We start from the raw sequence: 16581 nt of genomic DNA, 5'->3' as shown, positions 1-16581 counted from the left end.
TTAGTCAAGTTACTTGACCAATTTGAAGAAGATATTAGCACCTTTTAATGCGTGCTGAAACTCCAGCGTCTTAATCGCAACGATGCTTTCGTTCTCTTCCAAAATTTGTGGTACCTTGTGGTACCATTGAAAAGCTTCGTTATTTGTGATTATCTCGATGTCAGTTAGAAGACGATAATCGGCCAACAACGAAATATGTTCGATTATTTGGTAGAGGTTCTGCTCCAAAGTCTTAAAAGTAACTTCTCTGTTTACCTTAATGAAGTTTTTAAGCTCTACAAGTTCGATTGTGTTGGCGGGCGTGCTCAGGGCACGTTCAGATATACTTTGATATCGTTCTGTAACACTAAACCGGGTTTGCCATTGTTTTATCGTGGAAGTGCGAATAGATTCATCGTTGTTGGTTAAAGTAATTTGAGACTCACTTCCTGGCCATATCTTGATACCTCTCGACGAGCGTATCGATGAGAAGACATTTTATTCGACAAGTGTTGTCGACGATTGTCTCGATGAATATTTTTCGAGATACCTTGAACAATCCAGTGAAAGCTGTCCTTTCAATTTCGACAGGAAAGTTCATCATGAGATTATGGTAATGTTTTATTGGTTCGTTGTAATCCTCTAATTTTTTGCTCTCGTCTCTTGTAAATCGTTCCACTTTATAATACTCGTCATCATTGTATAAATATTCATATCTGTAATAAGGATACGAATATATAATAATAAATATTATTAACAGTAATACAAATGAACGGACAGTGACCATTGTGTACACAAGTATAGAAAACAGAAATAAATGGTACAGGCAGTAAAGCAAATAACACATGATTAATTGAAGCGATTGGTCAGGATAATCAGATATTATATAAACAGAAATTAATATACAGTTATATGTATATTAATATAACAGAAGTTAATATACAATAAAGATGAAAATTAGAATTTGCAATGAGTATCAATGATTTATAATTACATTTTTAATTCCATTAATAGCTGTTCTGGTATAAGCTTTTCTCGATCGACTAAGTCAATGATTTCCTGCTTCAGTTTTTGCACTCTGGATTCCTCTATATGTGGCTAGAAAGCATTTTTAAATTTATATGTACGTATTCACGTACATTAGATATATCATAAAAATATTATAAAGGGAAATTTATACTTTTAAAAAACCTTGTTCGCCAGACCAATCTAAATAAAGCTGAGTTTCTAATTTTTCGAAATTTCTAACTGCTTCACATAGCTCATCCAGGATACTGCAAAGGATTTCTTTAAATTTTTCGAAGGATGGATCGAAAGCCAGCTGCTTAGAGGCGATAATTATGTCCACATTAAACATGCAATTAATCGGCTGCAAATAACGAATAATTATTACGTGATTCGTTTTATTGCAAGTAGAGCGAGGATGCAGTATTCAATTTTGTATTTTAATTCCATTTCTTCAGCTATGTTTATAAGATATAAATTTGCATAAACATCCATAATCTAACGATAAGAATTAAATAATCCACCTTGCCATGAATGATTAAGTCCATAAAATCTTTCAAACTGTATTTACACATTGACAAAAGCTGCGATTCCATTATCTTGGCAGCGCATTCGTAGAATCTTTTGAATCGTGTTCGTTGCAGCATACTCGGAACTAATGATTTTCTATTATTCTATGGATAAACGAATGAACGCCAATTTTGTTAAAATAGAATAGAATAGAATTTACAGTAAGAATTCGTGAAATTTTACCTCAAGGAAGATATTCTGTATTCCATCGTACCAAAAATTCTTCAACATATTTCTCGCTTTAATCATTTGTTTATTAATCATCTTGTTAAATCGCATCAAGTCCCAACTTTCTTTAGATTGTGCAATTTGCTTTACATCAATCAATCGAAAGTCTCTGGAAAATAATCAATTAGTGTTTCAAAATGAAAGTGTAATAAATGGCCGATTTTTTACCGAAATTCGCCAACCCAATGGTCTAAGGACATCCTCATGCATGGATTTATTAGAAATAAATTGTTCTGTAAATTGTCGCGGTATTCTCGAATCTTAACTGTCGATCCAGGTACGATATATCTCATGTAAAGCGACTTTTTATCATTATCTTTCTGCTAAAGAAATGCATATTTTTAGAAAATGGAAAATTACAATGCATATATAAAATATAGTATAACAAACAGAATTGAAATTTCAATTGAACCTTCAACAAATACTTTTGTACAGGAACTTGAAGCGCGTACTGCAGTATTGCTTTTTTAATATTTCTTGTATAAGTATCTTTGATCTCGATTAGCAAGCTTTCTGTGTAATAAGCAAATCGATCTCTCAAATGGTACGGGACTAAAAGTAATATCTTCTCTATAACGACATCCTGAATTTGTACTGTGTGAACAGTATCAACCCCATTGCAAATGTAATTGTAATATCGGTTTACGTCTTCGTCATTATTTAAATCTATATCTACATTCGGTAATTCAGGTTTGGTGATTAAACTAACCATGTATCTATAAGTAAACGTTATTTTAAGCTCTAGTTCGATTTCCTTACTATAAAATTTTCTTTTACAATTCTAAAAAATTTAGTAAAAGTTCAAATGTTTTGCTGACCTGCGGAAATTTTCTACTTTTAATCGTTTCCCTGTATACGTGACACCGAATTTACGTTGCTTTCGCTTCTCTTCTCTTCTTGTACATTTGATACATTTCATTAATTCTGGTGGCAACGAAAATAATGGCTCAATTTTCGTTTCAACTACTTTTAATATCTTTGGAACATCTTTGGCGCGTATTTTTTGAACCGTCGGACGCGTAATACCCTCACATGATGTCATTTCCTCACAGTCACATTCCATGTTGAAATTACTTGTTATTAGAGACCGAAATATCAAAGATATCCTATACTTAAAATACAACTCCAGATATATCTGTATAGTGAATATATATCTTGAAATTTTAATAAAACGAAATTAGAAATTACATAATGAAATATAATTCAGAAAATTGATGTCTATTGCTACCTTGCGATTGAATTTTGCATCGGCACAGACGGCGCCACTTTCGGACTCAGTTTTAGTAGCTAGACTACATTTTTATCTTTAAGCTGTGTCCACGGTAAGTATATTGCAACATAATATTTTCTCGAAATTAGAAATTCAAAGAATAATATCACTGTATAATACTTTACGGTATAATGCGTTAAAAATCTCTTTCTGTATATTTAATGTCATTAAGTTACGAATAGAACAACTCTTATGGCTGCAATTGACTGTAGTTTCTAGGCAACGAAATTGATCGACTTGTATAGAATTTATAAAAAATTTCGAATGAAAATATTATTTTAAGGTCATTTGATTACAATTGTCATTATATTAAAGTAGAATATGATTCAAAATACAGTTGAAATATTTTTAGGTTAAGTCTCATTAATGTAATATTTTTTCAATCTTTTTTTATGTGAAATAACATAAGTGACATGTTTCAGATGATTCTACGTCAATTTTTTCGTTCAATACATACAAATTATGTACCTTGCTACACATCAAAGAAGACATTGTTAAGCAAATTACGCAAGAAAACTGGATATACATTTGTAAACTGTAAAAAAGCCTTAGAGCTAAGCGACAATGACATAGTAAAAGTAAGTCAAGCATTAAGCTATGTAAGAACATCATTACTTTTTAAAATATTGTAGGCTGAACAATGGTTAAGAGAACAGGCTCAGGCTCAAGGCTGGTCTCAAGCAATAAAATTAAAATCCAGGGAAACTTCTCAAGGATTAATAGCAATGATCATTAATAATAATCATGGAGCTCTTGTAGAAATTAATTGTGAAACAGATTTTGTTGCAAGAAATAAGAAGTTCTATGACCTAACAGAGATCGTACTTGCTGCTGTATTAAAACATGGAATGACAATTGAACAGGATTCATTAATTAAGAAAACTGTGTTATGTGCAGAAGCAATAAATAAATTATATGCAGATGATGGTAAAAGTTTAAGTGATCATTCTGCTTTAACTATTGGACGTGTAGGAGAAAACATTAATATAAGGCGTGCATTATGTATGAGTGTACAACCAAGTGTATATCTATATGGTTGCATACATCCTACTCCTGTAAATCCAGTATCTTCATCATTTGGACGATATGGAGCATTCGTGGTTTTACAATCTGATAAAGAGAAAGAAATTTTGGGAACACAACTTTGTCAGCATGTTATTGGTACTTATATTTATCTTTTAGTTAATCTACTATATTATTTCTTTATATATAAGTATAGGTTTGTAGTAATATTTGTTTCAATATTAGGCATGAACCCAACTAAAATTGGCGATGCAAAGGTAGATCAGCCCCTTGATAATGTAGATGACGAACCTGCTATGCTGTATCAAGAATTTTTATTTAATCCTGCTGTATCTATACAGCAGTTATTGCAAAGTGAGCAGACTGAAATCTTAGACTTTGTACGCTTTGAAATGGGTGAGACACTCGAAGACAAACAAGAATTGAATTCTGTAGAAACTTGCGGTTAAAACGATTGGAATTCGTTTAATAGATCTATGTATTTGCATACATTCTGTACATATTTCGAAAAAACCATGATTACGTTTTTAAAAGATAGCATAAACTTTACGCTTATCTATTATTATGATATGAGTAAAATACTTAAATTGTTATATTTTTTTTATTACATATAAATTGCTATAATAGAATCAAAAAGTGACATAAATTATATAGTATGAAAACTAAAGTATTTTATTTACAAAGTTATTCTTCAATGATACATACACTTATCAAAAAGTATAATTGATTTAAATAGCGGCATCAACGATAAAACAGCATTATAAATGCAAAGCGCTTTACATCTAAAATTATAGATGATATTCAGATTATTGCTCTTCTTCGTTTTCTTTATTTACTGAACATATGTTAGATGATTTTAATTTGTTTCTTCTTCGCATGAGCTTTACAGATTTCCAAAGCCACATTCGCGAGTCTTTTTTCCAGTAACGAGCAATATCTTCTGGTGAATGCATGACACCCTAAAATACACAATTTTATAAATGATATATTTTTTGGTGTTATATATCAAAATTTATAAATCATACTTGAAAATTCAAAATATCAGAATGTTGAACAGATTTCTTATAGGGCAACATATCTTTAGCATTTAAACCAAACAATTCTTGGTCAATATCATCGGGTGGTTCAGTTTGCACATCGCTTGTTCGACGAAGCGGTATCGTATCATTTCTGGATTCAATTTCCGCCTCCAGTTCCAAACGTTCAAGTGCCGATGTAAAGCTTCTTGACTCTTTACAATTGCCAAAATTCGCCTATTGGAAAATTTTGAATTTCCATAAAAAAGTAATAATTGTGTAATAATAATAAAGTAATAATAAAAGTAAATTGTGTAAACCTGTACTCCTTGAGAACAGACATTACATCCTAATGCCACTGACAAACATATATCGCTCATAGTCTTGGACAAAAGATTTCTCTCGTCCCATGCAAAATTTTCAACTACTCACAAAAGAAAAGACGCGATTTAATATTGATGAAACCGAAAGGTTCACAACCTGCGACAAAACAGTCACAAACCGCTTGAATGGTCAGATTCGTCATTTCTCCAATCCATCGGCTTCTTACCGCGTCATATAAAATTGCTATATTATAATTATCATATAAAAAGACTTCAAAAATTTCTCGTATCCGTTAAAATCGACTGACAGGTGCCGATTCCATCTCTGGACGCGCATGGAAAAACAACACCCTTCAGTAACATAATAAATGAGCAGCTTTCAAATTCACACGACTTCAACATGTATATTACGTATTACAATTATATTATATTACAATAGTATTGAATACACTTAGTGTATCCAAGTAATTTTTAGGAAGACCATTGAGTTGCAATAATTTTTCTGAAACACGATCGCATTATAAGTGGAACTGTACGTATATTACATTTTTTAAATATATAATTAATCTATGCTTTTTCAAATTTGTGTGTATTATAGTCTGTACTATTATATTATTTCATTCATTGTTAAAAGAAATATTCGTCTTTTTTTTTTAATTTAATTCTCTGTAATAAATAAAAGAGTGTAACAATTACCCTCTTCATCTTCCATGAAACGATACAAGATAATCACGATCGTTACGTTGTCTCCGTTATTCCAACGAAGATAACCAAGAGGAAAAAGAAGAGCACGATAGAGGACCTTCAACATGTCAGAATGACGTTAGAAAGGTACAGAACAGGTGCGCTGAAGCGAGATGTGTATGGCGTAGAGGCGATGCCCGCATGGTTGAAACGTATATCCAACAAGTACCCGTTGGTCACGGCTGGCCGGTCGGGGTTCCGGGCTGACTTCCGGACGAGTCTGCACCGCTACGGTTTCTTTTTAGCCAGGAACGCATGGTATCAGTTGTGTTCACGTACAGTTAGACGGTGTTACCTCGCAGCAAACGCCTCTTCTTCTGCTCCTTCGTGCATATCGCCGCGAATTCGTTCGTATACATTCCTTTAAATGACGTGACGGAAAAACGGAGAAGAAAGAACGATGGATTTCTCTAGACGGGTGAGTCTGCAGAGGAGCGTAACTATGTGAAACCAAAGACGCAAAACTAACCGGGATAAGGAAAAGAACAAAGTTAAACATTCATAAATAAATACATAATTTTATCGTGTTTTATTATATTTTTTAGTCTTGCGTTTTTTCAATTCTTTCATGTGAAATAATGTTTTATAATTCCATAAATTAGCAGCAAAATATTATTACATACCGTATTATTGCTAAAGAAAAAAAGAAAGGGAACGAAGGAAAGAACTTTTTCTGCGCGATAAATTTGGCAAAACAGCGCCAATTTGAACAGCAACAAATTGTGTTGTATCTTATTATCTGTTCTTTGATTTTGTATTTCTGCCAATTCTTTTACACAAAGTAATATTTTATAATTTTAGAAAGTAGCAGCAAAAATATCATTACATACCGTATTACTGCTAAAGGAAAAGAGTTTTTCCCGCACTATAAATCTGGTAAAACAGCGTCAACTTGTACAACAACAATTTTTACTTCCTCGCGAAACGATCGTTCGCGAGAGATTCGGCTATGTACAGGTTGGTGGGCGTGCGGCAAGTGCAGTCACCACTTCCTGCCGCAAATGATCGTCGCGGACGACGCTCGAATAACACGTGTACAGTGTACACACGTACCGTTCGTAACGTACGTGTGTGCGGGCGTGGACATGAATGAACGTGGAGATGCATCTGCATTATCTGCAAAGACAATAGCGTGGCTGTATACGTGCGAACGTTGCACTTTGCATCACCTACACCTATGTACAAGTTAGAGCATTAACGGCAATCGGCGCACACCCGGAGGTAGCAGCGTGTTACCTCATCGCTATTGAAATACATATATTGTAGCAAAACCAGGACAACGCACGATAGATATCTGTGGAAAGCATAGAAATGATTAACAAATCAGTCATAAAAAGTTATTCGTGTCGAAACGAATGTCTATGGATTTAGCTTAGTCCAGTGACAATAACTTCGCAATTTAAGGGATTATCGAAATAACGCGATCCTTTTTTCAGGAAGGTCCAAAATTATCTATTCTTCGTTACCAATTAAGTATCAAATATGAATATTCCCCGCATTCAAACTGTGCCACCGCGTCTAATTGGAAGTTATTTCTGTGGATACAGAAACAATATACATCCGCTTCTCTGTAACACTTATTCTTGCTTACATTCTGCTCCAGTAGAAACACCATCCGCCGTGAAAAGTACACGGCAATTAATTTTTGATAAAAATAATGATTATTTCGCCAGCTATATTTCTTTAGGCCGTTCAATTATGACCGCCAACATAAACATAGAGAGAAACAGACTTACATATAATAGTTGCGTGCACAAACATACATACGCTCGATTACGGATCACCTGCGATTAAGTCCTTCCGAGGACTTCACTACCGTGAGTTCTCATACCCCAGTTTTCTGCCAGCAACCGTTCAGTGCGAGCACTGATCGCGTTTCTCCGTTGCGAAATACAGGCGCGCACACTCGTGTCGTGATTCCGAGTTCGAGATCCGAAACGATCAAACAGGTGCTCGATCAATTTCAAATAGACAAGTAATTCATAAAGGATCGGACGGTCAGTGATCGATAAGAGCGCGAAAAATAAAATCGTGTTTGAAAACGAAGAAACAGTGGCAAATGTCAGAACTATTGGGAAAGATCGAAGAGCCGGTGTGTAATTAAAGATACAGTAAAAATAACGATCTCGATTGAGTGAAGGAAAGCGTGAGGAGAATATACGGGCCGGTATTATTATTACACTAACCTGGACTATGAAAAGTATAAAAGAAAACAGAATATAATGTCTCACGAAAGTGAAACATTCATGAGAATTTTTAATGAATATATTATATGTATTATAAATATCTTGCAACTTCTATATACATCTTCAGATTCGTTTCAAATTTTATCAATATAATCACGATAGTTGTGTCTCGTTGCAGTGCTAATAAAATCCCATAATGTTTCGTATAACGCACATAATATATCCAAAAAGAATTCCCACAAGTATTCAAATACTTTCGTGAGCTATTGTATGTCTCAGACTACCAGGAGAAACGAAGGTCAATATAATTTTACCGCGAAAATGACTAAAATTGTAATTTCGCGGATTCATTTTCCATATCGCTTGTTTCTTATTTTTGCTCGATAACGCGTATATGACCAATGACCACATCAATTCGATATCATTACCCATTATAAAATCCTTGAAATTAAAGTTCGCGATAACGTTGTTACCGGACTATTTTGCACGTATAAAACAAGATTCATTTGCAAAATTTTTTCAAATAACAAAAGATTGCTTTGTCATATGATAAAAGTTATTTATACAAAATTTACCTACTTAAAAAAGAGTACAGTTTCCTAAAAGTCAAATTTCAATTATGTGTCTCAGGACGACAGAACCTGCCGTTCCGATGATTCTAACGGTGAAATCTTTAAGAATGTTCCGAGGAACAGCAGTACATTTCGCATTTGGAAAATCGAGGTACCGTAACAAAATAAAAATGCAACATAATTTATACTCCCCGTTATATTACGATATATGCACGTAGTTTAGATGTATCGCATAGTTTTAGTTAGCTACGCTGCTTTTCGAGAGTTTAAGAAATACAAAGAGTGAAAGTGTGAAGCACTAAATTTTCCTTTAATGTTCGTGCAACAGGGTTTACGAGTTACAGCCGTTACAGGAAGTAATATGGGACATTTCCTCTCGGAGTTGGCATACATTATCTACGCGGTGTCACCGAAAGACGGTCCACTACCTTACCCTGGAATGCCGGTAATTCTTTCTCCTTTAAAGAATAAAGTTGTAACTTAATTAACTATGGAATTAAAGAAATATTATGTACTTTTGAATGTTAAAATAAGTCTTCACTTACACCACTATGATTTTTGATCAACCATATGTAGACTTCGAATGCATTTATGGAAAATTAAAAGATATCCTTTTTTAGTTATGTTTATAAAAATTTGAATTTATATAAACACCTACAGTTTAATTATATGCGTAAACTATATTCTTTATATCGTTTAAATAGGTTAAGGAGATAAAGTCGACTGCGATAGTTCGTGTAATTCATTTCTGGATTGGATCTGCTTGCGATTCAACAATCTCTGGGGCAGCAGCCCTTCGAGCGGCCGAATTAGATTCACAAATATCTGCCACGATTCTATCAAGGGAGGCCCAAGGACGAGAAAGTCCTAGATTTTTAGCCTATTTCCGCCAGCATCTTGTTATTGAAAATTTCCACTTTGAAACACCATCATGCAAATTGCACAGAGTAACTGGTGTAGCGATCCCTGTCTTGACGGAACTTGAAAAAGTTCATTGGGATCATTTCAGTTCACGGGACGTTATTCTTGTGGACGTTCTATCGCAGTGCGTAGGAAATTGAATTGAATAATCGTTAATCATTCTGTTATAATATATTAATAATAATATAATGGTACATAGGGCTATCGTATTCCTTTGGTTGGGATCGTCAGCAGATCCATTGCACAAACGACACGCTGCCAGTATCTTGGAAGTGAGAAAAGAAAATAACAATGGTCGTATCATCATCATCGATGATGGTTACGAACAGACACTACCGGAGGGAGATAGACAACTGTTCGCCAGTATTTTAAATCCTTCCACAAGAGTGGTCAAGCCGGATCGCCTTTACCGAGTCAATATGCCAAGCCCAGTCAAACTGTATAGATGTAACGAACAATCCGGTAAATATAAGGTCGCTGAACTGAAATCTGGACCGATTCTCCGAGCTGATCTCACATCCGAAGCCGTTTACCTAATCGATCGTGGTGAGGCTGGTGTTTGGGCTTGGGTCGGGCGTAATGTGAACGCCCGAGAAAAATTGGAAGCGATTCGTAACGCACGAGGATTTGTAAAAAAGAAAAATTATAGTAATGGTGTATTAGTGGAAAGAGCGCTGGAAGCTTGTGAACCAACGGAGATGAAGGCTCTTATTAGAGGGTGGGAACCGGCGAAGACAAGACCGCTTACTCTACCACCGAATTTTGATCCTGACTATATGAATGAAAGACCTAAAATGGCTACTGGGTGCCAACTAGTTGACGATGGATCCGGTCAAAGAACTCTTTGGAGAGTAACCCATAAAGAAGGAATGATTCAAGTGGATGACAAAGGAATATACTACGCAGAAGCTTGTTACGTAATGTGCTACAAATATGGACAAGGACGTAGGAGTAGAACAATCGTACGTTGAAAATGTAATTTCGATTGTTAAATTAACAATAACTATTACTAATTATTATTAAATTTGAAATAACGTGACATCACAGATTTATTGTTGGGAAGGAGTCCATTCTATAAACGCGGATCGAGAAGCCGCTTTAGAAGCAGCTTGTCATTTGTCAGAAGATACCTCTGGCCAGTTAGTAAAAGCATGTCAAGGCAGAGAACCACCTCATTTGTTGCAGATTTACGACGGAAAATTGAAAATACTAGCTGGAAGGCATCGCGATTCTCGTAAGCAGTAAGATAAATTATTTATTATGTTTATTTAATTAAATTCTTAATGAGATGTTTGTTTCGTAGCTCCGGAAAAGTATCTCGTTAGAGTTTTCGGATCTACTCCATACACGTCGAAAGCAGTTGAACGGCCTTTGAGATCATCCAGCAGCCTCGATTCTAGTGGAGTTTTTATTCTATTTTCTAATTCACCTGTAGTATGGTGTGGTGGAAGAAGTACTGGTGACGCTAGACAAGCATCTAGACGACTTGCGCCCAGAAATGCACCTCTGATAACTGAAAATAACGAAGATGACGATTTTTGGAGAGAACTCGGAGGTTGACGAAAGATAATAAGAATTATAATATGAACTTAACATTAGATTATAACAGTGAACTTTAAATTTAATCTTTAAGGTAAAGGTACTTACGGCACAGAAGTTATTGACGACGGAGAAGAACTTGAAAAACATCTATACCAATGCTTGACGGACAATGAAATGTTTGTTGGCGAAGAAGTTCTTGGATTTGGTCAAAACAGTCTCCTTCCAGAAGCTATTTGGTTATTAGATGCAGGAAATGTGATATGGATCTGGATTGGAAAGTCTTCTATTCCTAAATCGTTGAAGGAGTGTGTACATGATGCAATGATATTTTTATTCACTCACCCAGCTGGCCGAGATCGAAACACAACGATTTCTATAATTAAACAGGGTATTGTAAATTATTTATTTACGAAAAACAAAGATACCAAAAGACCTTGAAGTAAAATAATTTTATCATCTTTTTAGGTATGGAACCTTCAACGTTCATTGGATTATTCGATAATTGGAATTACAATTTACTGAGAGAATACAAATCGTTTGAAACATTTTGCACACTTCTGCAAGATAAAGAATTTCTACCGAAAATACAAACGTTATCGAAATCATTGAGTGACTTCGATAATTATGTAAAGTATCCTCTTTCTGTCTTAAAAGGTGATCCGGAAAATTTACCATCCGGTGTTGACGTTGTCCGTAAAGAAATGCATCTTACTTTCGATAATTTCATTGCGATTTTTAAAATGGAACCAGACGAATTTGTAAAACTTCCTGCTTGGAAAAGACAAAGACTAAAACAATCGGCGGGACTTTTTTAAAACATTGTGCTTTAATAATACTATTTTGTACCATAGTGATTACAGTACTAAAATAAAATAAAATCATGTTATATATTTATATTTTAATGTTTGGAATTAAATTTATTAATTGGAAAGAATATTGAATTTTATAAATTTAAGCGTTATGAAAGAGAGATTAAGGCTTTATTTATTACAAATTCACATATATATCCAAATGTAAAGTAAAACTGTTTGATACATTTTATGATGAAGTATCCATTGGCTCTGTATTAAGCCTATGCACAGTTTCCCCTTCAATGATTATAGGATGAACCGTTTTGTTAAGCACAGCGGTAGTACCACGTTTATATCGGTACGATATATTGCGCTGTCCTTTAACATTAGCAACATCATAAGGGCGTAAATAATCAACAGAACCTTTACGTATGACACATAAATCTACGTTAGAACCAGAAGCTAGATCATTAAATATACCAGCGCGAATGGCATCTGCAACCAATTCTTTAGCCTGCTCTTCCTACAAAAATTTAAAAATGAAATATGTGATTGTACAAAATATAATAAAATAAGTAAAAATATTTAAATTCTTACCGTCATATCAGGTTTCCATCTACTTTCAAATACAGCCATTGCAGCTAATGATCCTGTACCCATACTAGTATAAATGTGACGATCTGAAGATCCATGAGGATGAATACAATATAAGTGTGGTCCATCCAAATCAACGCCTCCTAATATTAAAGCTGCTCCAATATTTCCTTGATAACGGAATAATAATTGTTTAATCATAGCATTTGCAGTACAAACTGGCACTATGCGGTTAGTATTTAAACGATGTAACTCCAACTGACTGGATATCATTTGAGTTGTCATTTCAGTATCAGCAGCAGTTCCAGCACCACAACAACTTAAAAATAATTATTAAATTATTCTATTAATTATTCTTAAATTAGAATATTAGTTAATATTATATTGCTTTGAATAATTACTAATGAAATTAATTTTTTTTTAAATACTCACTATATATTTTCAGTAAGATAATGAATCTTACTACAATTTTTATCAGCAACTATGGTATTTTCTGTTGATCTTGTATCACCACCAAGAACCACTCCATCTTTATAAACAACACCAGCAATTGTTGTTCCTGTTTTAACAGCTTTAGGTGCTTGGAATCCTTTCTTTACCAAAAAATTGTTTCTGAAAAAAATATACACTGAAATAAATTCTACAGTTCTTTATGTATTTTATAAATTCATAAGAAAAGTTTATTAGGAAAAATCAATAATATTACGAAATGACACAGCAATATTAACTTGTAATAGGTTATGCAGCATGATACATTACTTTTCACTTTTATGATTGTTTGTACTGATATACATATAAAGATGTTTTTAATTTTAAAATAATTACCATTACCTTTGACAAAGATCAAAAGAAAATCCAGGAGCAGGAATTTCAGGCACAAGTACCGAAGACATGATTCAAAAGTTGTAACTTATAACTCTGTGAAAAGAGACGCAGTAATGAACGAAAAGCATTTCACAAATGTCACCATTTACCAGTAGATGGCAGCTTTGTGTGGAATAACCACAAAAATAGTTAACTTTTAACTTATTTTTACCTTAAATAATGTATGAACCAACTTAACTTACCTTTTTCTTATATGCAAATGGGCCAAAATAATAATAAATACAATTAAAAATATGTTATATTTATTAAAAGTCAAATATAACAAAATGCTCAAGAAATAAAATTTGAAACAAAAATATGTATTGCTTGGTTTCAAAAATTTAAAAAGACCGCTACGGTACACACTAAAAATCACATAAATTTCTCCTTTCACATCAACTTGTATACAATATATGAAACATTAAATGCGTTCATTGTGATATAAAAAAATAATATAAAACATGAAATAATTTATACAGCTTATTCTAAAGTGGTTCTCTCAAATTATTAAAAAGATGCTATATACTTTTTAATATTTACAAAATGATATGAAATTTAATAAATTATGAAAATTTCTTTAAATAACATCTATAAACAAGTTATATCGTTAATGATTTCTGCCATCATATTCCTGTCTTGCAAAGCTGCATCTAACTCTTCTTGATCCCATTCCAAATTTATTTTTGTCAAACGAGCTGCTTTTTTTCTTGTTAACTTTAAAATACCTCTAGTTTCTATCAATGAACATAGACTATAAAATTCAGAAGCATCGACAGCATGGATATTTCGTTTCTTGCAAACCTTTTTGTACACTTCATGTAACTAAAACAGAACTATATTTATATACATTGAAATTTTTTATTAAACAGTTGTTTTTTTATTGTACACTTACTTTCCCAACTGTCACATCTTTGTTTCGTCCTTTGTTTAGGATAAGTAACAAAGAACACAATAGTAATTTTTGTTGTAATGGAAATGTACTTTCCTCCTTTTCAATATTTTGAGATCCACCATAAATACCATTTAATACAGTGATGACTTCTTTTAGATCCACTGGCTGGTCCACTGCAGATTGTTGCTTTTTAGGTATATTTATTTCTGTAAAAAAGAATGAATTTATTTTATTTAGAAAATAGCAATGTTTTTTCTTACTTTTATTTTGCTCTATAACACATACCATTATTATTGGTAGGTTGTAAAACTTGTGCTAATTTATGAGATTCAGCAAGTTCTATTACTCTTCTACTGATATCCAATGCTCTTCTAATATCACCAGAAATGGCAGCAACTTTTCCAGATAACATTTGTATTGCAGTTTTAGTAAACAAGTCAGACACATTTGCTTCACTTAATCTTTCAGATATTATATTACATATTTCTTGTTTTGTATATGGCGAAAAATGCATCAACTTTGGTTTCAATTCACATCTAGCTTGTAATCTAGGCAATATCCTATCTGTTAAATCTAAAGCATTAGCAATTCCAACTAAAATCAGTTTCGAATTGTGTATTGATGGCCATTCAAAGACAGAATATAAAACAGATTGCTTTTTACTTTCTAATTGATCTATTTCATCTAAAATTAATAGCAACATTTTATGATTAGAGCCTAAATATTTTTCAATAACTCCTTTACTGTATTTTCCAGATTTTCGTTCAGTTAAAATGGGTGGTAATCCTAACTTCTGTATAATTTTTTCATAAATTGTAGCAGCAGATTTCATAGTTGTGCAATTAACATAGATTACTTTAAATTTTGATTTGAACTCAGTCTTTAATATAAGCTTTGAAAGACATGCAGTTTTTCCAGTTCCAGGTGGTCCTGATACATATAAGGATCCTGATGTTTCATTTTTTAAATGCTCTTCCATGAATTCTTGTAGCTCTTGTAATTCATTTTCTCTACCAGGTAAGGTATCAGGTACTGAGCTGTGCAAAGCTTTACGAGCATTGCGATATCTTTCTGTTCCAAATAATCTTTTAGGAGCCAGTTTTTCCTCCTTAGTTGGAGAAGGTTCCAAATTTAATTTATCAAAAAGAGTAGAAGGTGTGGTTGGAGATGTTAATGGAAATGATTTATCTATCCTTCTCTGTTTTGGAGGTGTAGAACCATGATCTTCTAAAAAAGATATATAAAACCATTTGTATCATTCTATACAAAAATATATATTCATTAAAAATGTATAAATTCATTTATTACACATACCATCAGATTCAGTTGAATTCTGCATACGTTGAGGAGTTTTTACACTTATAGCATTATCACTGACTTTGGTATTTTCTACATCTGAGTCTGAGTCTGATTCACTACTACTTAAAGTAATAATCTTCTTCACAGATGGTGTATATTTATGAGAAGAATCTCTCGCAGTTGCATTACTAAAATCTTCTTTCATTACATTATTTTTAGTTCCATAAAATGAACATTTCTTTGTTATTTTGAATGGAATTGTCATTTGAACACCTGTCATTTTTTTATTAATTAAATTACACAATTAATAAATTAACATACACAATTTTCGAACACAAAAATTTGATTCTTTCTGTAGAAATAATGTGTCTAATATAAACTGTTTGATATCTGTTTCCTATTGCTTTTTAACCTACAATTTTTTGGAAAAGCCAAAAAGTCACTGAACAATTTTCCCAAAGTTCGAATAAAATTACACATTCATTAATGTTATTTCAATTTACAAATTAAATGTTCTAATTAATTACATATACTTCCTTAATAACACGTTCCAATTACCTATGTGCCGCGCTATAAGTGCCGTACTCCGAGACTTCCCGCGGGAAAAAGCTTTAAACGCGGGAAACCGAAGGCATGTAAAAAGGAAATGGAAGAATATCAATTCCCGCGTAAAAACAAACATCCGAAAAATATAAGATATTATTTTAAGATAGTACACAATAGAAAATATACAGATACAAATCAACACTAATAAATATGATA

At 33.0% G+C, this 16581-nt stretch overlaps 6 protein-coding genes across 9 annotated transcripts; 2 read left to right on the top strand and 4 right to left on the bottom strand.

Moving 5' to 3' along the window:
• Nucleotides 1-9: 9 nt before the first annotated feature.
• On the bottom strand, nt 10-2845 carry LOC117206259 (dynein heavy chain 7, axonemal-like). Its single transcript, XM_033445427.1, has 8 exons — nt 2601-2845; nt 2195-2498; nt 1951-2105; nt 1738-1891; nt 1160-1348; nt 974-1077; nt 426-695; nt 10-346 (listed from the first exon to the last, which is right to left on the bottom strand). The coding sequence occupies exons 1-8, from the start codon at nt 2843-2845 to the stop codon at nt 10-12; spliced, it is 1758 nt and encodes a 585-aa protein (XP_033301318.1).
• A 3-nt stretch (nt 2846-2848) lies between these two features.
• LOC117206245 (elongation factor Ts, mitochondrial) lies at nt 2849-5057 on the top strand. 2 transcript variants are annotated; one of them, XM_033445407.1, is made up of 4 exons: nt 2849-3104; nt 3475-3630; nt 3685-4213; nt 4301-5057. In XM_033445407.1, exons 2-4 carry the CDS (start codon nt 3475-3477, stop codon nt 4522-4524), a joined length of 909 nt encoding a protein of 302 aa, XP_033301298.1. In that variant the 5' UTR covers nt 2849-3104; the 3' UTR covers nt 4525-5057. The 2 variants fall into 2 exon arrangements, with proteins under 2 accessions (XP_033301298.1, XP_033301299.1); XM_033445408.1 differs by lacking the exon at nt 2849-3104 and adding an exon at nt 3111-3335.
• A 37-nt stretch (nt 5058-5094) lies between these two features.
• LOC117206257 lies at nt 5095-5617 on the bottom strand. Its single transcript, XM_033445425.1, has 3 exons — nt 5590-5617; nt 5412-5515; nt 5095-5328 (listed from the first exon to the last, which is right to left on the bottom strand). Exons 1-3 carry the CDS (start codon nt 5615-5617, stop codon nt 5095-5097), a joined length of 366 nt encoding a protein of 121 aa, XP_033301316.1.
• Nucleotides 5402-12282, top strand: LOC117206237 (villin-1). 2 transcript variants are annotated; one of them, XM_033445391.1, is made up of 9 exons: nt 5402-6576; nt 8975-9067; nt 9245-9361; nt 9621-9961; nt 10037-10799; nt 10885-11071; nt 11141-11392; nt 11471-11767; nt 11845-12282. In XM_033445391.1, the coding sequence occupies exons 1-9, from the start codon at nt 6559-6561 to the stop codon at nt 12192-12194; spliced, it is 2418 nt and encodes an 805-aa protein (XP_033301282.1). In that variant the 5' UTR covers nt 5402-6558; the 3' UTR covers nt 12195-12282. The 2 variants fall into 2 exon arrangements, with proteins under 2 accessions (XP_033301282.1, XP_033301281.1); XM_033445390.1 differs by lacking the exon at nt 5402-6576 and adding an exon at nt 6939-8250.
• Nucleotides 12283-12337: 55 nt separating this feature from the next.
• On the bottom strand, nt 12338-13755 carry LOC117206248 (proteasome subunit beta type-7). The gene is made up of 4 exons (XM_033445414.1): nt 13596-13755; nt 13197-13376; nt 12768-13083; nt 12338-12693 (listed from the first exon to the last, which is right to left on the bottom strand). Exons 1-4 carry the CDS (start codon nt 13655-13657, stop codon nt 12418-12420), a joined length of 834 nt encoding a protein of 277 aa, XP_033301305.1. The 5' UTR covers nt 13658-13755; the 3' UTR covers nt 12338-12417.
• Nucleotides 13756-13900: 145 nt separating this feature from the next.
• LOC117206240 (cell division control protein 6 homolog) lies at nt 13901-16529 on the bottom strand. Of its 2 annotated transcripts, none has more exons than XM_033445396.1 (4): nt 15835-16529; nt 14806-15744; nt 14521-14726; nt 13901-14450 (listed from the first exon to the last, which is right to left on the bottom strand). In XM_033445396.1, exons 1-4 carry the CDS (start codon nt 16097-16099, stop codon nt 14217-14219), a joined length of 1644 nt encoding a protein of 547 aa, XP_033301287.1. In that variant the 5' UTR covers nt 16100-16529; the 3' UTR covers nt 13901-14216. The 2 variants fall into 2 exon arrangements, with proteins under 2 accessions (XP_033301287.1, XP_033301286.1); XM_033445395.1 differs by having other exon boundaries at nt 13904-14450; nt 14806-15747; nt 15835-16514.
• Nucleotides 16530-16581: the final 52 nt, after the last annotated feature.

Source organism: Bombus bifarius, unplaced genomic scaffold, assembly GCF_011952205.1.
Source record: "Bombus bifarius isolate JDL3187 unplaced genomic scaffold, Bbif_JDL3187 scf7180000008000, whole genome shotgun sequence".
Taxonomy (NCBI): domain Eukaryota; kingdom Metazoa; phylum Arthropoda; class Insecta; order Hymenoptera; family Apidae; genus Bombus; species Bombus bifarius.
The sequence above is the reverse complement of the archived record's forward strand: the minus strand, read 5'-3'. Positions and strand labels throughout refer to the sequence as shown.